Source organism: Lepisma saccharinum, chromosome 3, assembly GCF_977018435.1.
Source record: "Lepisma saccharinum chromosome 3, izLepSacc3.1, whole genome shotgun sequence".
NCBI classification, from domain to species: domain Eukaryota; kingdom Metazoa; phylum Arthropoda; class Insecta; order Zygentoma; family Lepismatidae; genus Lepisma; species Lepisma saccharinum.
In genome coordinates this window covers 34692643-34713154 of record NC_139231.1, presented here as the reverse complement: position 1 = coordinate 34713154, position 20512 = coordinate 34692643, and the positions used below count along the sequence as shown (strand labels likewise).

The 20512-nt window shown below is 37.3% G+C and overlaps 1 protein-coding gene across 2 annotated transcripts; it reads right to left on the bottom strand.

Annotated features, from left to right (window-relative positions):
- Nucleotides 1-6065: 6065 nt before the first annotated feature.
- On the bottom strand, nucleotides 6066-19578 carry Ho (Heme oxygenase). Of its 2 annotated transcripts, none has more exons than XM_083119800.1 (3): nucleotides 19394-19578; nucleotides 10624-10739; nucleotides 6066-6987 (listed from the first exon to the last, which is right to left on the bottom strand). In XM_083119800.1, the coding sequence occupies exons 2-3, from the start codon at nucleotides 10724-10726 to the stop codon at nucleotides 6350-6352; spliced, it is 741 nt and encodes a 246-aa protein (XP_082975926.1). In that variant the 5' UTR covers nucleotides 10727-10739; nucleotides 19394-19578; the 3' UTR covers nucleotides 6066-6349. The 2 variants fall into 2 exon arrangements, with proteins under 2 accessions (XP_082975926.1, XP_082975927.1); XM_083119801.1 differs by lacking the exon at nucleotides 19394-19578 and adding an exon at nucleotides 19150-19381.
- Between the last annotated feature and the right edge of the window lie 934 nt (nucleotides 19579-20512).

The following is a 20512-nucleotide window of genomic DNA, read 5'->3' as shown; positions in this document are numbered from 1 at the left end:
CTTATGGTCATTATGCACCCTTCAGTATATACAGGGAAAATTCCATTACCTAAAACCCTTACCTTAAAATTAAAAAGGGGTATGGAAAATAACTTTCAAGATATCAAACTCTCACGAAGAGGCATAGGCCATGTGACTTACAATTTGAAACAGTAGTTTGAAAACACCATGAAGGTATAATTTCAGATATTTGCCAGAAAATGCATCAAAATGAAAATTTGAATTTTGGGGGAAATAACACCAAATAAATCCTTGTCCTGCCAGAAACATCTTCAGTTGAACAAAGAGATGAAAGTCTGTACATGCAAGGCCAGAGCTGTACGTACAGGGAGTGGTCTAAGATCTCTCACCTGAAGTGATGCAAAGGGCCTGCGTTTACTCAGGTGTATGGGGTTGTGCACATTCAATTGGCCTTCCATGAATTGTCTGACCATACTATCACCCACGACGTCCAGTCTGCACACCTCACACGATTGCTGCTGGCTCTGTGCCATATTCTGAGCATGCAAAAATCTGATTACTACATGTAGGCTACATCGCAGTCAGTCGAAGACTGTACGAGAGCTGCAATCTTTAACCTAGAACTGTCCTAGAATGGCTGCATTGCAACTGCACCAGATTACAGCTACATGCCACTCTCCGACCACTAGTGCTGCGAATAGGCACCATTGGAGCTTTTTTCAGGATGCCCCTCGTATATATGAACTTTCAGAAGCTGTTATTAACAGTGTGTTCCTGTTTTAATGTGTGGTTAGCTAAATCAGATACCTATGCAATGCAATGCATTAAATTTCTAATACCTACTGCATGTTGAGAGTTTCACAGTACTTCACTTGGATATACTGATACTGAAGCAGAAATCTCATTGATAATGTAAGGAAATATGACACTTTCTTTTGTACAATTCAATTGTTTCACTTATATGTAAGTTGTTTGCTTTACAGAGAAGAGAGAAGTAGCTTTATGCATCGAAAAATAAGTCCACACTCATGGTTCTTGCAAGCAGAGGGTTCCAAACCTCAGTGGAAATATCAACATAATGTAATACCGAGAATGTATAAGAAGACTGATAAATTACAAATTGTATTATTTCTTAATCAATCAATCTTCACTCTTATCTCATTTAGTCATAACTTTAAAAATAATCAAGTATTTTATTTTAAACTTACTGTGTATAATAAAATTCCATAGCTTGTGAATTGTAATAATTTTCCAAATTCACAATTATGGTTTGAATTCAAATCATAGAGAATAGAGAAATTAAGTTAATTTCATAGATGATAATATTGGTCCTTAACAAATCCATACCTGGATCTGTATGAGGTTATTATTTCCATTTGCAAAAACATCGATTTAGTTTAGTTTGTAATTGTCAGGGAAAAATGTAAATTTTGTCCTGGAAAAGTCGGGGAATTTCATTTCTACTTGTTTGTAGCCACCGTGGTTATACAAAAATGCATGCATATTGTAGCACCTGTAAAGTTTATTAACTTTCTTCTCCCGTTTTTGTTCAAAGTTTTTATGTACGCTGGTACACCTCAATGTGGGCACAATTTGTAGCTCGGCAGATATCCAAACGATACTCCAGCTCGTGCCAAGTGTTGACCAACATTTGAGGCGTTATTAGCACAACTATTTTCTGTCTCAAATCACCCAAATCTTGACCTGTAATGAAGCCCCATGGAAAAAAGTGTAATGGTGTCAATTCTGGGGATCTCTGTGCCTGTCGTGTTGAGTGCCGTTCTCATGCTGTTTTTGTGCATGCGTGACTCAACATCACAATTGATCATACAAGTGGACTACTGAAATCTGGAATCAATAGTCTATCAACTGAGCTTCACTAGGAGACAATATAAGTAGTAGTTTTTGCAATATAAGCAGTTATTTTTGTGTACATCTAGGCTGGATACCTTGTATTATAAATTCCTGGGTTCGAGTTCTGTTACATCTGTAGTCAGTTTCTGCCGGTTAGGCTCCAGCTGTTAGTTACAGGACCTACTCCCCCTTGGAGTTATATCCAATTTTAATCAAATGAGGGCTTTCCCAAGTCTCAAATTCAAGATCAATGTGAAGTATTTACGAACTGATAAGGCAAGTCCTTCAAACGCTTCTTACTACCAACATTTCTGTTGGTTGAAGTCATGGAACTGTAATACACCTGCCGCAAAATGACTTCAGACCTCATGTGAAATCTGCCGTATTAAGTGGTCTATCATTTTCTAGCCTTGTATCTAGTGTTGTTTTGTTTCGAACACGGAATTGTTTCTGCATGAACGTATCTGGCAACAGTGTATTACTACTGATAAGCAAGTTCATTTCATTTCGTATTGTTAGTTGACACAGAAAGGGTGACTTTCTGCTGTAGTGTGTGAGATAAATTGCTGTGTTTTCGTGTGATGCACTTCGTTACTGTACAGGTGTATTTGCAATATGTCGGGAAAGTACTGTAGTAGTGTGGAAAAAGCCAGCATTATTGCATGGCGAAGTGAAAACGTTCCGATAAAGACAATATGTAAACAAACAGGTCGTGCAAAATCAACCATAATGAAGGTACTGGCAGCTGCCAGAGGACTGCCTCCGACTGTCATTCCAAAGCACAAATTCGGTGGTGGGAGGCAAAGAAAAACAACCAAATCTACAGACACTCTCCTAATATGAGAAATAAAGAAAAACCCTCAACTGACAGCATCAGAACTTAAAGAAATGCACCCAAGTCTGCTGGAAAACAGTGTTCGCACGATCCAGCACCGTTTACAGAGAGACTTGGATTTGCCATGTTGTACTGCTGCTAAGAACCCACTACTCATTGCCCACATGAAGAAAGACAGTCTTGCTTTTGCAAAGAAATATGCACAGTGGAGGAAAGTCATGTTTTCCGATGAAAGCTCATTCCAACTGTTCCGAATGGGAGCTGCTAAGGTTCGATGTCCATCATCTTCAGATCGATACGACCAAAAGTATATGGTCCGACCGTTAGGTACTCCCAGTCTGTAATGGTGTGGGGGTGTTTTTCAGGTGAAAAGGGTAGGGCAGGTTTATATTTCTTACCGCAAAACTTGACGATGAATGCAGACTGATATATCAACGTCCTTAAGGACCATTTAGTGGATATGCTTCAGATCCATGAGTGTGATCTTTTCATGCATGATAACGCTCCTTGTCATACGGCTAAGGTGGTAAGGAAATGGCTTGAGGAACAACATAAAGATGTTAGAGCAGCCTGTGAATAGCCCCAATCTCAACCCAATTGAAAATTGTTGGCATCTTATGAAGCAATTCCTGGGAAAGAAGATGATTCAGAACCTACAGACCCTCCAAACAGAACTGAAGAAAATGTGGTGCATTGACTTCTTTACCCAGGTACTAAGAAGTGACATGAGACCCAATGTAGTTCTGCAGTCAGACAAGAGCACCACTGTAGGTGTTGCCAATGACCATTATATTTCACTACGCATGGAGACATTTGAATTTATGCTAGTCGCAGGTGCCTTGAGGTTGTAGAACTGTTGCATTTTGTAACTTCTCAAATTAGTTTAATTATTATGTCAGACTATCACATAATTTCCAAATTTGTTTCGAAGGTCTTGAAGTATGTTTGTGTGTTTTGTTCATTTTATGTTACTTTTCTGGTCTTGAAATCGTAAATCATCTCTCGGTTTCATTGTTACGTCGTTTGTTTGTTGAAATGTGTAAATAGCATTGCCTGCTATTTGCACTCATCTGAAGATACAAGGTAACAATTATATTTTGCATCGCGTTACTATGAATGTGGTCTGTAGAACTAGATAACTTGCTACGTGAGTGAACGACGATTTGTTGAGAGAGATGACAATATCTAAAAACCTTTGGTAATGTAAATTCTGATTTCATGTTCCATTTTATGGACCCCTGTGCTCTAGTGTTTTGCATTACGTGATATCAGAAATGTAATGATTGAATAAATACTTCATTACACTTCTATATTGAGTATAAAATGACCAACAGAGTGAAATTTAAGAAAACAAAAAGAAGCTATGTTTGCGCCGTAGATGGTATAACAACACTAAGCAAGTCAATAACAGTATAACTTTTCAAAAAGCAGGAGGGGTATCTTGAGCAACTAATTTAGATATTGAATTAAGAAAATTACACCAGAGAGAAAATCTGTAGCAACCGTTTTCAAAGTTCTTCGAAAAATAGTTTCATTGATTGATTTGGTGTTTAAGTCCACTTTATGCACAGCAAGGTTAATCGGGACGGCCTACAATTTAAAGTGGGATTCGAACCACCATGTGCCTCCCTGGGTATCGATTACAAGGCGATGATGCTACCACTGTACCATCGGGGAGCCCCCCCCCCCCCCAAACCATTTAATGTAGAACAACCACCAGTCTCACAATGTACCAAAATATTTACGATGGTTTTGGTCCCAGAAAAGGGTCAGCATGACCTTACCAGCAGATGCTTGTGAAGGAAACTTTTTGCATTTAGGGGAAGATGAATGGCGCCATTCCATGCTTGTTTTCTTTGTTTCGGGAATGTAATAATGGATTCAGGTTTCATCTCCAGTTACAAGTCTCTTAAAAGAGTCATTACTCTCTTGCTTGGAACACCGCAAAAGTTCCTCACACGCATGAACGCATTTTCAGCTCATCTGTCGGATGACATGGTACCCACCTGGCTGACACTTTACGAAACAGGAGCACGTCATGAATGATGTCATGTGCTGAACCATGACTAATACCTATAATGGCAGCTATTTCATCCAGTCACTCAGTGATTATCCCGTAGAACGGCCTCAACAGCCGCTATATTCTCCGGTGTCGCAACTCGATGTGCTTGGCCTGGGAGAAGATCATCTGCAACAGATGTCCAACCACTTCTGAATTTCCTACTCCACTCATATACCTGTTACTGTGACACACAAGCTTCACCATACTGCATCTTCATTCTACGATGAATATTCATAGGTTTAATACCCTCACTCGTTAAACATTTGATCACAGAATGCTGTTCTTCCTTGGTGCATGTTGTTAGTGGTGTGGCCATATTGAAACGAGCAACAGCACCACCAAATCTCATCACAATAGCGTAAATGTTAAACATTTTATGACACTTTTAAGGTTTTCATTTGACTCCTCCTCGTATATTAAATATATATATATATATATATATATATATATATATATATATATATATATATATGCAGATAAATCTATAATTATACATGCATGAATTTTACTTGGAGATAGAATTCAATTTGTTGCATTGAATTTTGATTTTGCAATTTTTAGATCCACATTTGATTTAGAAGATACTACTCTAGTTTTAGCGCTAATCATAGTTTAGTTTTTCGTAACACTGGTTGTTGATGTGCCTTGTTGGTGTGGAGGAATTAGAAACAAAGCAAAGCATTAATTCCATGTTCAACTTGGCATCTGTAATTGTTTTGTTTTAGGGAAGTGTCCTATAGTGTATGAAAGATAGGCTATGAGTGAATATGAATTGGATTAGTGCGTTATTACATACACAGTTTTCCACATTACCAAACGAGGATAAATTAAAAGTTAAAACATCTTGGCCAGTGGTGCAACCACAAGGAGGGGGGATTGCAGAAGTTTTATTTATTTCATGACCACGTTGACACTACTCATGATAGTAGCCACCCGGCAGCTACTGCCTTAAACTGGGGAAGTTGTCTGCCAGGTGGGTTCCCAAAGCTCTGAATGCAGCACAGAGACAACAGCATGAGGCTGCGAGTCGTGATCTCCTGCAATGCCACAACCAGGATCCAGAAGGCTTCATGTCCAAATTTGTGACCGATAACGAGACTTTGCTCCACATGAACCGGAGACATCATTTCGCAGAAGTGTAGGACCAACAAAGTAGTTCTAGAAGGGGCTGGAGAAGTTGCCACACTGCTGGAACAAGTGTATAGAGCTGAATGGAGACTACATTGAGAAGGTGGACATATCTACTGAGGTGCAACTATTCTGGAAGTGAAAAATAAATAGTGTAAATCAATATGGAACGTCTCTCATATGTATAAATTAATTTCAAATGAAGATAAATGGAAGTCATTTTATTTTTCATGATCACTGGACAGTTATTAAATTTAATTAGGTGATCATGGCTATAGATGGAATTTATATTTTTTTATAAAGTAGAATTGTTGAAATACTAGTATCACAGGTTTAATTAAATTTAGTACTAGCATGATAATGACCTTGAATTTGCAAAGATCTACTCTTTCGAAATAAAAATATGATGCAAGTAAAAATTTGAATACATCAACAAGTAACAGCTTTCATAAAAAATATATCCACATGGTCTTAACACATAAATAGTCATCAACGTTTCACTAGACACTTCACATCCATGAATATAGAAAATAAAAAATACACAAGAGAGAGAAAACTACTATTAGGCAGACAAGTCTTCTAAGAAGCACTTCCTTCGTTCCTCTAACACTTCTGATAATTTCATTATTTAACAAAAATACAGTCTTACTCTCTTCAAGCAATTGTTGTTTTGTTTCTTCGTCCCAAAATTTTGATATGCTATTCATTGCTTCAGCAAGTTCACGCTTCATTTTCCCAATGTTGCGATTTCCAAAATCTGTCACTGCATTGCCTTCTGTTGATGGCTCCGAGAAAGGCCACAGTCTACTCATAAACTCTCTTTTCTTGCGCAGTATCTGTCCACCTGATAACAATCCCATGTATAGATGATAGATATAAGCTGTTAGAAGATATGGGTTGGTCTCTTCCGCTTTCTCCAGATGTAGTAGATATTTGCACACACTCTCACGAGGTTTGTAGTCCTTTTTCCAATCAGGACCAAGGTAATAGCTCAAGTCACTTTCAAAAGCACTCTTTCTCCTCATGCCCTCAATATCCAAATCTCCAATGAGGGTATGTTTTAGTCTGTCCATTGCTTCTTCCAAGTAACGGAACACCTCAAAAAATACTAACAGTCCCTCACTCCATACTTTATGATTTGAAATAGCTGAAACAAAACAATGAAATTTTTTAAACTTTGTGACTAAAAGTCTCCTACAAATTAACAAAACTAACTCTGCAAATTCACATTACTAAGATTCAAAAATGCATCTGTGTAGCAAAATGGTTAGCAAAACAAAGGGTCTTAGAGTTGAATCCTGGGTAAGAAATGGATAGATGCATCATCTTCACATTTTTAACCCATAGATATACCAAAGCAAAGTAAAATAACCAAAATATAAATTCCATAGATTGCTGTATTACGATAGCAACTATTGCTAAAAATATGTAGTGGATTTAAATGTTAAAAATAGGGCTGAACTGCAAGTGCACTGAACCAATACCCATTTCTACCAATCTGAACTGCAAGTGCACTGAACCAATACCCATTTCTACCAATTTCCACCAATACCGTTGCTTAAAAATTATAACAGACTGTTACAATTAACCAAGAGATTAATCTGTCCTGTCCCTAAATTACAAAGGCTGTCGCAGAGAAGGTGAGACAGATTCTTTCCTGGCTTGGCAACACTGCCTATGGTTTCGGCACTAGTCGCGTCGTGTAGGATGACTCATTCTGTTTCCGTAGCAAGTTGTCACATGTTGCGAAACCACGTTAGTGAGCAGCTGTGTTGATTTACGTGGAAGGTGTTTTGTTTACCCCTCCAGGTTTTTGTGTATAACACTGCTTTTCGCGATGAGTATTCAAGATGAACAACGACATGCCATAAAATTTTGTTGGCGTTTAGGGAAAAGTGCTGCAGTAACATATGCAATGTTTCAACAGGCATATGCCGATCAAGACAGACTGAGTAGAGCCACAGTATTACCAAGGCGTCATTGAGACTCTGTGCCAGCACATAGCAAAAAAGAGGCCGCATTTGAAGAACTCCTTCATATTGCACCACGATAACGCACGCCCCCACATACCGCGCAGGCTTTTCAGGATTATGCGACAAGAGAAAAATATAAATTTTCCCACATCCAGCATACAGCCCGGACCTTGCACCCTGCAACTTTTGGCTATTTCCACTTTTAAAGGCTGCTTTACGTGGTCGTCATTTCATGTCGAACAAAGAAGTGATCACCGCAGCGCAAGTTTCCTTCAGTTCGCTGCCTGACGACGAATTTTCAAAGGCATTCACAAAGTGGCAGGAGCGTATGGACGCTTGCTTAGCTGTCAATGGTGCCTATTTTGAAAAAGATGCACGTCTACTCGATATGGTTGATTTTGAATAAAAATTTTGTGGTTTGTAATTTTTTTTGTTTCATTTTAATGATTCTTGGAGGGGTCCATGTACATGCTTGTCTTTTAACTGCTACGCAGTCACGACTTTTGGACCTAATTTTATTGTGCTCACTTTGGTCTCAATCGGCAGCTGATGAACCAAATTTTCACCCTAGTACATTTGCTAGCCAATGGAGGTCGCTGTTTTCCTATACAGGAATTAGTCTCACCTTCTCTGCGACAGCCTTTATATTATGGATGGAATACTCTATTTGTATCTTAAACAATGCTAACATATTTATATCTTGTACAGATGTAAAGGCAAAATTCAAGCACCCAATTATAAAAATTTTATGTAAACATAAGTGCCCATTAATTAAGACAATGAGAATGAATGAAATGCCTGCAATCCTATAAAATGAACTGTTAAAGATGTATCAGTGGCAACATGCACATTCTGAGTAAGTTCTTAATCTATGAGAATATGTGGTATGCAGTAAATTACACCCGCCGCAAAATGACTTCGGACCTCATAACAAAAGCACAAAAAATACAGAAAATTCACGTGAAAAGCTATTATTTCGGATTATGTAAAAAAAATTTCATTCCATGTCAAATATTTAGGCTTAGTTTCCATGGAATCCTTTCTAACAATGGAAAGTTCAATCTCATTTTTAGCCATTGTTGTTGTTCCATGGAGATGATTTGAAATAAACAATTACCTAATTTCAAACGCCCATATCTCCATTGCTAATTAAGATAGAGACATGATTTTACACGCAATGGATTCAGCTCGATGCCTTCTTTCGGATTCCGTAGAACATTTCATTCCATGTCCAATATTTAGGCTTCGTTTCCATGGAAATCATTCTAAGAATGGACTTCCAGATTCTTAGTGATTCCATGCCCGCGCGCATCCAAATGGTTCTCAAAAGTAAAGGCAACATGACTCTATATGCATTTTTGCTGTATCTAATAGCTTAATAATAGCTTATCACATAAATTTTCTGCATTTTTTGTGCTTTTGTTATGAGGTCTGAAGTCATTTTGCGGTGGGTGTATGTACTACCATTGAAATATCAGAAATATATAACTCCTATCAGTAAATACATAAATTAATGTGTGGCATCATTTAACATGTAAGCATTGTATTGGAAGACAGTAAAGGCTGTTAAATCAACAATAAAACCATTCACAATACGTCCAGCCATCACAGAAGCCAGTGATCCATACTTTCATTCTACATTTTACTCTGATGAATTTAATTCCCCGAGTCATTCCATGTTAAATCAGGCAGGAGTTAACCCTCATAGCCACCAATGATGATATTTGGTACACAGCTCTGCTTTGCTCCAAATTTTGCTTTGCTTTGCGGTGATATTTAGACTAGGATACGCAACATGGGTGAACTGAAGGGGGTTAGGGGGGTCGGACCCCCCCCAGTCCTTTTCCCAAATTTTGTAATGGAAAATTTCTCATCCTTGTATCATTTTCAAATAACAGGAATCACTTTTTGGAACGGCACAGCAGCATTTATCAATTGTTGCACCCTTTTGTACGACCTTCATTCATCCCACACAAAAGTTGTTGCTTGAGAATAGAGAATCACACCATTTTTTTTTCTTTTTTAACGAGGAACATGTTCTGAAGATTAAGGGAAGCAGAAGTTATTTTAAGCTTGCTTTGTGCACACTGAAGCTAGTTTAAAATAGGATGTCAATTATTGAAACATTAACAAGGAAACTAAGGAATCTCTGATATAACCTTAAACACTACCAGAGATATCCAAATGTAATGAGGTAAGATATGTGTATGATATTTTATATTCGCAAATATATTCTGATAGTTGCTACGTACAGTCCAACAATTGACTTCGATTAATTCCTTCATGCTGCACAATGAACATTGAACGGGAACGAACTGGCATAATGATTTTTCGTGCTTTCGAATAGCATGTGATAAATTTGATAAATGTCAGTATCCTCTACTATTTGACACATCTTTCTCAGAGGAAACCAACGAACAAAGCCCAACAATAAATTTTCCAGTCAACAACTCTGTAGAGTTGTAATTTTTGTTTCTCCTGGAAATGCCTAATATACTGCTTACCATCCTTTATAACTCCGTCTGAAACAAGTCCTACAAATCAGGAACACCCCTACCATTTCAGCATTTTAACTTCTAGATTATTACAATCATCATTATTCACTAGCTAAGAAAATATCTATCACACTATACATAAATATATAAACTATTTTCTGAAAATAACTATAATTTCAAAGACTTTTTAAAATCTACTATGCTCCTCTTTGTTGCTCCATAGCAGGTATATATAATAATATAGCAGGTACTTTGGTAATATAAAAGGTAACAGGGACGTCAATTTTTTATCATTTTTATGGTATAATACCTTACCTAGTGCCAGCTTTGCATTCACCAAAGCATCACTAATGGCATGGACTTCCCTTGTTGCTCTTCTCATTTTTTTTGTAAATATTTCTCCTGTGCTTTCATCCATTGTGTCTTATATCCTGCAAAGCAAAATGTACAAAGTGTATGATTGTATCATCATAAAAGTTATTTATTTAACTGTGTTTTACCCAGTGCTTTTTTTTTTTGGTGTTACTGCATACTGGCACTTTTTTATCAGTGAGAATAAAATTAATAACATTTAATTTTAATGCAGGAAATGTGTGAGTGAATGAGTGAGTGAGTGTGTGTGAGAGTGTGTGTGTGGGGGGGGGTGAATGAGTGAGACTACATTGATGCACGATCATTTATGAACATACAGGTATGCACAGCCATCCCTGGAAAATTGGTTTGAGTTGATGTTTTAAGTCCACTTTGTGCACAGTAAGGCTAATTGGGACTGGACCTACAGTTTAAAGTGGAATCCAAACCACGACGTGCCTCCACCAATCCATTGAAAATGAATTTACGCCTAAAAAGTATATATTTCACAGAGTTTCATTTCAGTCACAGTAATTAATATTAATTATTATAAGAGCATTGAAGGAACATGATAATTTCAGACTGAAGCAGTATTTTTGAGGGGGCCATCACTAGTATGGCGGAAAATGTTTTATTTCATTCACCCCCACCCCTTGGGAAAAATTGTCTTGCTTGTCCCTCCCTGGAAAAAATCCTGCCGACATCCATGTGAACATAACAAAATATTTTGAGTAGTTCTTATTGTGAACAAAATAACAAACCAACTTGAAGAGTACCTAGAGTTTCCAAGAAAAAAGAAAAAAAGCACTTTTTTTCTCACAACATAATTAGAAAGAAACACACACAAAAAACAAATGATAGGAACTGCCTTTGTGAATTCTTAGCAGAGATTGCACTAGTGTGGATTCCTGCAGATTTTATGTCGAAAATTTAGCTTCTTATGTCCAAAACCATATCTTGGATGCCATCTAACATCCACTTTCTCACTGAATATACAAATTAGTTCTTCAACATGAGAGACAGAATATAACACAGTTCATACATCTGTTTATACAGGTCACCTACAGTAAAATGATGTGTACAAATACAGTTTTCATAGTGTTTTAATGTGACACAATTGTTATCTGCTTACAATGTGGGCCAAGATACACCTTTTTAATTCTCAATTTTGCCTTTGAATAAATTGGCAATTGATATGAAGTTAGACAGCAAAAATAATAAACCATTTTGATTTCAAGTTATTACTGTTGTTAATATATCTTTAACCTGTATCGCACCTTGAATACGTAGTGTGGAAAATGGCATTGTTCTGGGCACACTGGCATGTTCCACTCAAATATGATACCGGTACTGGTGTTGGCCCTGCTACGTGGTAGTCGTCTGCTTATAATGGACAGTGGTCGTGAAGATATTAACGAACATTCTAGAGAGTCGACCACGTAACATTTTAAGTGACTCTGTTATCATATATGCAGATGATTTGTGTATACGTAGTGAGAATTTTGAAAAACATTTGCAAGATCTGAGGGAAGTATTTGAAAAACTTAGGCAGGCTGGTATGACCATAAAGTTGAAAAAGACATTTTTCTGCAAAGAAAAACTATTGTATTTAGGACACATCATAGATAAAATGGTGTTGGTATGAACCCTGATAGAGTTAAGATGTTGAAAGTTTTCAAAAAATTATTGGATGTTTTACTTGGCTAAGGAAGTTTATTCCAAATTTTTCGACTTTATGTTCACCCCTGTATGAGTTATTAAAAAAAGGGGGAAAAATGGCAATGGGGAGATAAAGAACAAACTAGTTTTGATTTGTTGAGGGAAGCAATTGCACAGGATGCCAAACTTTATCATCCAGACTTTGAAAACAGATATTACATTCAAATCGATTCATCTTCTGTTGGTCTTCGTGGTTACTTATACCAAATTATTAAGGGTGAAAAACATGTAATATCATACATGAGTAGAACTCTTAAGGAGTATGAGTCCCGCTACACAATTAGTGAACTAGAACGCCTTAGTATTATATTTTGTATTGATAAATGCAAGGAATATCGTCTTGGTAACAAATTTACTATTGTATGTGATCATCGTTGCCTAATCTGGCTTCAACATGCAAAAAATTGGAATTCACGTCTTTTGACATGGTCTCTACAACTTCAAAATTATGACTTTCAAGTGGAGTACTGCAGAGGAAAAGATAATTTGTTAGCAGATTTTCTTTCTAGAAATTTTCTAGATCAAAATACTCAACATTTGCATGTAAATGTAGTAGATTTATTAAGGATTGATGTTATTAATATACCAAAAGAAGTTGTTATGGATGAACAAAAGAAAGATGTAATTTTTAAACCAATCATTGATTATTTACCTGGAGACAAAACTTTAGAGCCTAGGTCAAGAAACTGGAAAAAGTATTTCAAGTTACAAGGTGGAATATTGTTACATCATGATTTTCATTTCATTAATAATTATAAGTTGTGTGTGCCTATATCTTTAGTTCCAATACTTTTAAGGTCATATCATGACAACATGGAACATTTTGGAGCAGACAAAATGCTAACAAGAGTGAATATTTTTTTTTTATTTCTCTACAATGAGAAAGATGTGCAGAAATAGGTACAGTATGTAACATTGTTATTCGTACACATAGAATTTCTGAGGGAAAAATGTCATATCTACTAGTAAATATAATCATTTTCATATGTACCTGGAAATTAATGTTAATGAAGGTTTCACCAACAAATGTCAATAAAAATGTATGTTCAAAGTGTATAAACAGAGCATATAATTTCTGTGAAAAGAGAAAAACACGCTGTTTCATGCAACATTGTTATTCGTACAGGCAAGAGTTTCAATCTTCCTCGCACCGCTATTCGGGCGATTTCGTGCAGTTTGCAACTTCGTAACAAGTTTGAACATGCAGGCGTGCTAACTGTCAAGCGGAATGCTGGCGTAGGTATTGTTGTAGGCCTATCGTCTATCTATCAGCATGTTCAAAATGGGCAAGGTTAGTTCCGATCGAGGGTTGAATAAACATGATGAACGCTTTATTTTAAAAAGAGTGCGAGAAAACCCCTTGACTAAGTGTTCCTCAGTTACCGTTAGTAGAAAATGTTGGCAAGATGGTGTTCGAACAAACCGTCCGAAGTGCCTTGCGGAAGCATGGATATCATGGCAGAATACCACCAAAGAGGCCGTATGTAAATAAGGTGAATCGCAGAAATAGACTTTCATTTGCGGAAGAGCACATCCACAAGGACCAGGAATTTTGGGATAGTGTCATATGGTCAGACGAGTCCAAGATTAATATATACGGGTCAGATGGGATAAATAGGATCTCGAGAAAATCAAATAAACACAATGATCACATTAACACAATTCCAACAGTTAAACACGGTGGTGGGTCATTAATGATTTGGGGCTGTATGTCGTCCAAAGGTGTTGGTACCATCCAGTTTATTGATGGTATCATGGATGCATATGTCTACTTGGACATATTGAAGTACAATGTAAAACAGAGTGCCCAAAAATGGACATGCCGCCTATCTACAGATTCCAACAAGACAATGACAGTAAGCATAAGGTGCGAGTTAGCATGAATTGGCTAATATGGAATGTGCCCAAACTACGACAAACACCAGCTCAAAGTCCAGACTTAAATCCCATTGAGCATTTATGGGCAATTTTGAAGAGGCGAGTCCATAAACATGCGTCAAGTCCAAACAAGAGTTGAAAACTGTTGTGCAAGCCGAGTGGAATAAAATAAGCTCTGAAACATGTCAGAAACTGGACAATTCTATGAAGAACAGGTGTCAAGCAGTAACTAAAGCCAAATGATATGCATCAAAGTATTAGAACTGTCAGTCAATTTGCTCTGAATATACTTTTTTCTTTTATATTATTAAGTGTATGAATAGACAAGTTGTACAAAAAAATGGCGTTTCTCTTTCAGTTTAATTTAATTTATTATTGTCATTGGTTATACAGAATTTGGGTAAGATTTTATGTTCCTAATGATATTAGTTATTGAATTGTAAAGAAACAATTTCAAAAGAGTGTATTTCCTTTCAGATATTAAAGCATTTTCTTTGAAAATCCATGTGTACGAATAAGAATGTTACATACTGTATGTTAAGAATTGTGAGATATGTCAAAGAACTAAAGCTGATAGACAGACATCCATCTAAAAATTTATTTTTGTTTCATGATTCTTCTTCTAATGGTGTTATTTTATTTCTTGATGTACAAGAAATACTTGTCAAAAGAAAGTGTGGTAAGAAATATTTGTTGACAACTCAAAATTTAAAAACAAGATATCTTTTTGTTATGCTATTCGTAATTGTAATACAGATAGTATTTTAAAGTGTTTGAAAGAAGGATACATCAGACATGGTATTGTTTCTGATTATGCTACAACATTCCATTCAAAGAAATATGTGGATACATTAAGTTCTCTACGTGTTAAAGTAATGTATACTCCAAACTATCATACAAGTTCTAATTTAGTAGAAAGAGTACATGGAGAATTGAATAGAATGATGCGTATGTGTTGTTCAGTCAAGAAGACTGACGAAAATATATAGATATTATCATTCATTTAATCAACCATAGTATCCATTCCAATTTAGGATATGCACCAGTAGAATTAATGTTCAATCGTAAGTTAGATGCCAATGTAAATTATTTTCAGCCACTATACAGGATATAAACAAGAAAAAGACGACAAACTTGAAACATAATTTAACACAACAAAAAAGAGATGATATAAAAATTCATGATTTGGTATTTCTCAAAACACATTATCTCAGTTGTCTTGTTGACAAGAGAACTATAAAATATTGTAATGTGTATGTCGCTTGTCGCTTTGATGCACAATCCCCCTAAAGCATGCACAAACAACAAACCATGGCAACATGTTGCAAGCTATTGTGGAAATGGCCCAGTCTGAACGACACACAAGCGACACGTGTGGCTTATCGTGTCGCCTAGATCTGTTGTAACATGCGGTTTATTGTGTTGCCTAGATCTGTTGTTCGCAAACACTTGCTAATAGACTGAAGGCACTGTCGCTTGTCACTTAGTTGGGAACTCACCCTGTGGCACGTCGCTTCCGTGAGATATTTCTATTGAAAAATACATGATTTCCCGGTCAAATAGATTCCACGATGAAAGAAAATACCTCGACTAACATTGGAAACCTTAGAGAAACTCATTTCCGTAAGTCGTTTCGGTAAATATGCGATATCGCACAAACGGATTTCTTCAAATTTACAGGAGAAACTTACTTTCTGAAATCAGTTTCTGTAGCATTGTCGAAGTTCTTCGAGGTATTTTCTTTCGCAGAAACTGAAAACTTCACCATAGAATGCTGCAGAACAAGAAATAATCACTTTTTATGTAAGGAACTTGCATTTTCCGACAACATTATGCCGTTGTTTCCATTATGAACCTGCAGATGGCGCGAGTGTCAAAAGTCACATGGTCTCGCCAGTATTTCCAAACGTGCCTTTCTCTTATGAGAATTTTTTTCTTCTTCTTTTTGGTACTATTATCGTATGAGGGAAACACCTACGAATCATATATTTTGGACTTCTTTACATTGCTAACGTGTTATTTTCGAATGCAGAACATTTCTTAAGGTGAAATAATGCATTTCTAACTAAGATAATGTCTATTTCTTCTATTTACGAGTACTCACTGTTACTTGTTGTTTCGAATCTGTAACACATTATGGATGTGATAGCGTACTGGTTTAGGGGGCGTTCTGAGAGTGTTTTGTCGATTTATGCAGTGTTGCAACCTTGTTCACCGGAAAATATCTACTTTCGTGCCCGGATTTGAAATTATGCTAATACGTCGCAAACCATTGACGTTAGCCTCACAAACCATTCACGTTGACCCCAAAAACCATTGACGTTAGCCCCGAAAACCATTCACGTTAGCCCCAAAAACCATTTTCCATAAGGTTAGGTTAAGTTAGTTAGGCAAGCATATTTAAAAAAAAAAAAATACTCGACACGTCATGTTCTAGTGAAAACACAGCGAGGCTGAAACACTGGCTACAGGGTTGCATCATCTTAACACATGGAACATTGCACTCTCATGCAGAAAGCAAATGGCGGGAGCAGAAACAGCGTGTCGGACAGAGATTTTCGCAGAAAACAACACGCATTCACATTAAAATGGATCAAATCTACATTCAGGAACTTCCACAACGCTAAAGAAAAAGATTTCCGTAAGTACTTTCTCCTGTAAATTTGAAGGAATCCGTTTCCCTCATACGATAATGTTACCTTCTTTTTTTTAACTATGCTTACCTAACCCAACCTAACCTTGCCGGAAATGGTCCGTGGGGCTATCGTGAATGGTTTTTGGGGTTATCCGTCAATGATTCGTGGGGCTATCGTGAATAATTTTTGGAGCTATCGTCAATGGGTTTTTTGGGCTATCCATCAATGGTTTGTGATGACATAATGAACACGAAAGTAGGTATTTTCCGGTGAAGAAGGTTGAAACACTGCATACCCACTCCCAATCGACAAAACACAATCACGACGATCCATGCACGCCATATTGTCTGTTACCCAAGCGGAACAAGGAAGACAAATAATGACTCATAATATGAAAAGTTGACACTATTTTATGAAGAAAGGCATAACTTCACCTTAAAGAATCTTCCCTCAATGCAGAATAGGTAAGTATCAATGCTAAAATTAACGAAATAAACGACTGAGAGGTGTTCCGGCGATATCGCATAATTACCGTAGTGTCTTCTGTAATAATGAAGATGTATGAAACTCTTACCCCTGATCATGAACTATAGTGAAATCTGATAGCTATGCATTAGAGTATTTGAGTATTATTTACTTTGAACATACAACAATATTTCTTATTCAATGCCAAACATTTGTTAACATACTTTAACTTCGAGTACTCTTCTGAATATAAAATAAAATTAAAATTTCGGTAACCACCAAACGTCTCTAATTCCCTTATTTTCGTATTTTTCACATTGATACTTACATATTCTGCATTCGTAAGGATTCTTCTATTTCGCGTTTCGTTTTTTGCAGGCAAATAATCTCAATTTTCGAAATATGGAGTATTTTTATTTTCTTCGCTTTTGCTTGCGTTACACGCGATATGGCGCAGAAATCTTGACTAGCGTAGTCCATGATCAGTGGTTATGCAGTGTTGCGACCTTCTTCATAGCAAAATATGTAGGTACTAGTATGGAGAATACGTAAGTATGAATGTGGAAAATAAGGGAATTAGAGACGTTTGGTGGTTACTGAAATTTTAATGATATGGATAACAACATAGGCCTTTAGCCTAAAAATAAACTTCAGTCTGCTGACGTCAGAACGCAAGGTAGCAAGAGTGTTGTGCAATAAGTGATTGAAATAAAACAAAGCAACTGAAACCATTGGCGCGTGGATAGGTTAGTAGGGCCACGCAAAGGTTTCAATAGTGAAAAAGATAGCCCCACGAACCATTGGCGCTAGCCCCACAAACCACTGGCGCGTGGATAGGTTAGTAGGGCCACGCAAAGGTTTCAATAGTTAAAAATTGGTTTCGAAAAAAATATTTGTAGCCCCACACACCATTCTCGGATAGCCCCACGAACCATAGGTGCTAGCCCCACGAACGATTCACGGATAGCCCCACGAACAATTCACGGATAGCCCCACGAACCATTCATAAATAGCCCCACGAACCATTCATAAATAGCCCCACAAACCATTCACGGATAGCCCCACGAACCATTCATGGATAGCCCCACGAACCATTCACGGATAGGCCCACGAACCATACATAAATAGCCCACGAACCATTCATAAATAGCCTTAGAGATACTGGGCGAAAGGGGGGGTTATAGCCCCCATCAACCTCACATTGAGCACGCCACTGATCCTGTGCACGTCATGTTGTCGCAAGTTCGTAATCAGAAATGATGAACAGTAACTCACGTTTATTTACGTTCTAGAACTGTTACACAGTTACAAAACCGCGCATTTGGAAACACTGACCGGTTGTTACGTCATGAAACGCTCGCAAATATTTGGTTCACGTAGTAGACGGACATCAAGGGAACAGCTTTCGTGCATTGGAGTGACATTAATGTCTAAAATTACATGATTTACCGGCAAAAAAATTTCAACGAGGTGAAAACAAACTTCCAAGACCTTCCTAAAGTATAAATAAACCCATTTCGGTAAGTAATTTCTCCTGTAAAATTGAAGAAATACGTTTTGGGGATACGAAAATTTTACCAAAATAAATTTCTGCTTTGAGAGGTTTTCAGAGCTTTGCCTCTGTTGTAAGTAGTTTATCAATAATTTTCAACCTGAGGGGCTATAAAAACAAATTTAATGCGTAAATGACGATATATTTATATTTATGAAATATTTCTGAAGAAGTCGATGAAGGGTTAACACAAAAACACGAACAAGATTAGATCTATTTCATGACATTTGCAGACATTACCAAATAGTTTCTTCGTCTTTAAGATCTCAAATTTTTCATGGTCATCTCTTGCTGTCGCAGTTGTCGTTGTAGAAACACACGACGAACGACAATGTAACGTAGAAGCAGTTAATTTTCATTGGACATACAATAGATTCCATTCAATGACTGTATGGCAAGATATAAAGTAGCCTCTACGCGAACAATCACGATAGAAAAGTAACTTTATCAAGTACTAACAAAAACGGAAGGTATTAAAAATTACCTCTATGTATGCCGGTGTCCAAACAAGACTTTTTGTAAACATGAATGAATCTAGAGTACCCAACAGATCGGATCAGACATGGGTTGCACACTGCACTGATTGGCTCAATGATTCATTGATTCAAGTATTTTTTAAGCTATCTGTCTTCCTCTTTCATTAACCAGTAGGGATGTGCGTAGCCAAGATTTTTTGGGAGTCGGGACGAGAAAATTCTTTAAGGTCTGTATTGTATTCTGTAATGAAACAAAACAAACTATCGTGCTGCCACCTAGCTTTGTCGGACCAGCCCGACCCCAGCAGGCGCCTCCAGGATCACTTAGCAACCCAACATTGTTGAGTAGCAAGAACCCTGGAGGCGCTTGCTACCTGGTTGTTGAGAAGGAGCGACCGCGGCTTCACTCAACATAAAATTCTCTCGCTGCCTGCGGTCAACTGTCGTCTGCAAGTCTGTGGTAGTCTGCTTTGCAACATGACGCGGTGGAACTCAGATGCGTGGAGTGAAAAGTATATACTTGCAAGTTTGATTATGTAGCCCAAGTGCACCTCTAGGTCGCGCATCCGATAGATTTAAATAGTAATAACTTTTTCGCCACTATATTCTCGGAGAATGAGTCATCTGTCAACGGATAATTATGCACTGGCTTCACCTGAGGTATATTTAAAAATTCCAACCGAATAACGAAGTTTAAAAAAAGTAATGGAACAATAAGTTTTTTTTGGCAAAACGGGTGAGCATGCTCTTGCAAACACGTGTCCAGCTTGAAGTCGAGAGCACCTTTTATGTCGCTACCTAAGTTCAGGATTCGAGTTCCGGTATAAACATGGATGTTATTTGATTGATTTAATTCATTTTACTTTGCATTTTTGCCACATTTTATGCTAATCACGAAGATGAGGATGAGTGATGATATGGTGAAGGAACACTCACAAGGAACAGCATGCCCAGGCCGGGATTCGAATCGGACCCCTGGCGTCGTAGCGCGATGTGTTAATCACTCCGGGATGTTATTTGTGAATGTCGAGTACGTGTCCAGCTTCTTTTTGCAAGATAAATTGGCAACAAGTATCGAGGCTACTTCCTATGTGAAATATAAACTTTTTAAGGAAGCATGATATCAA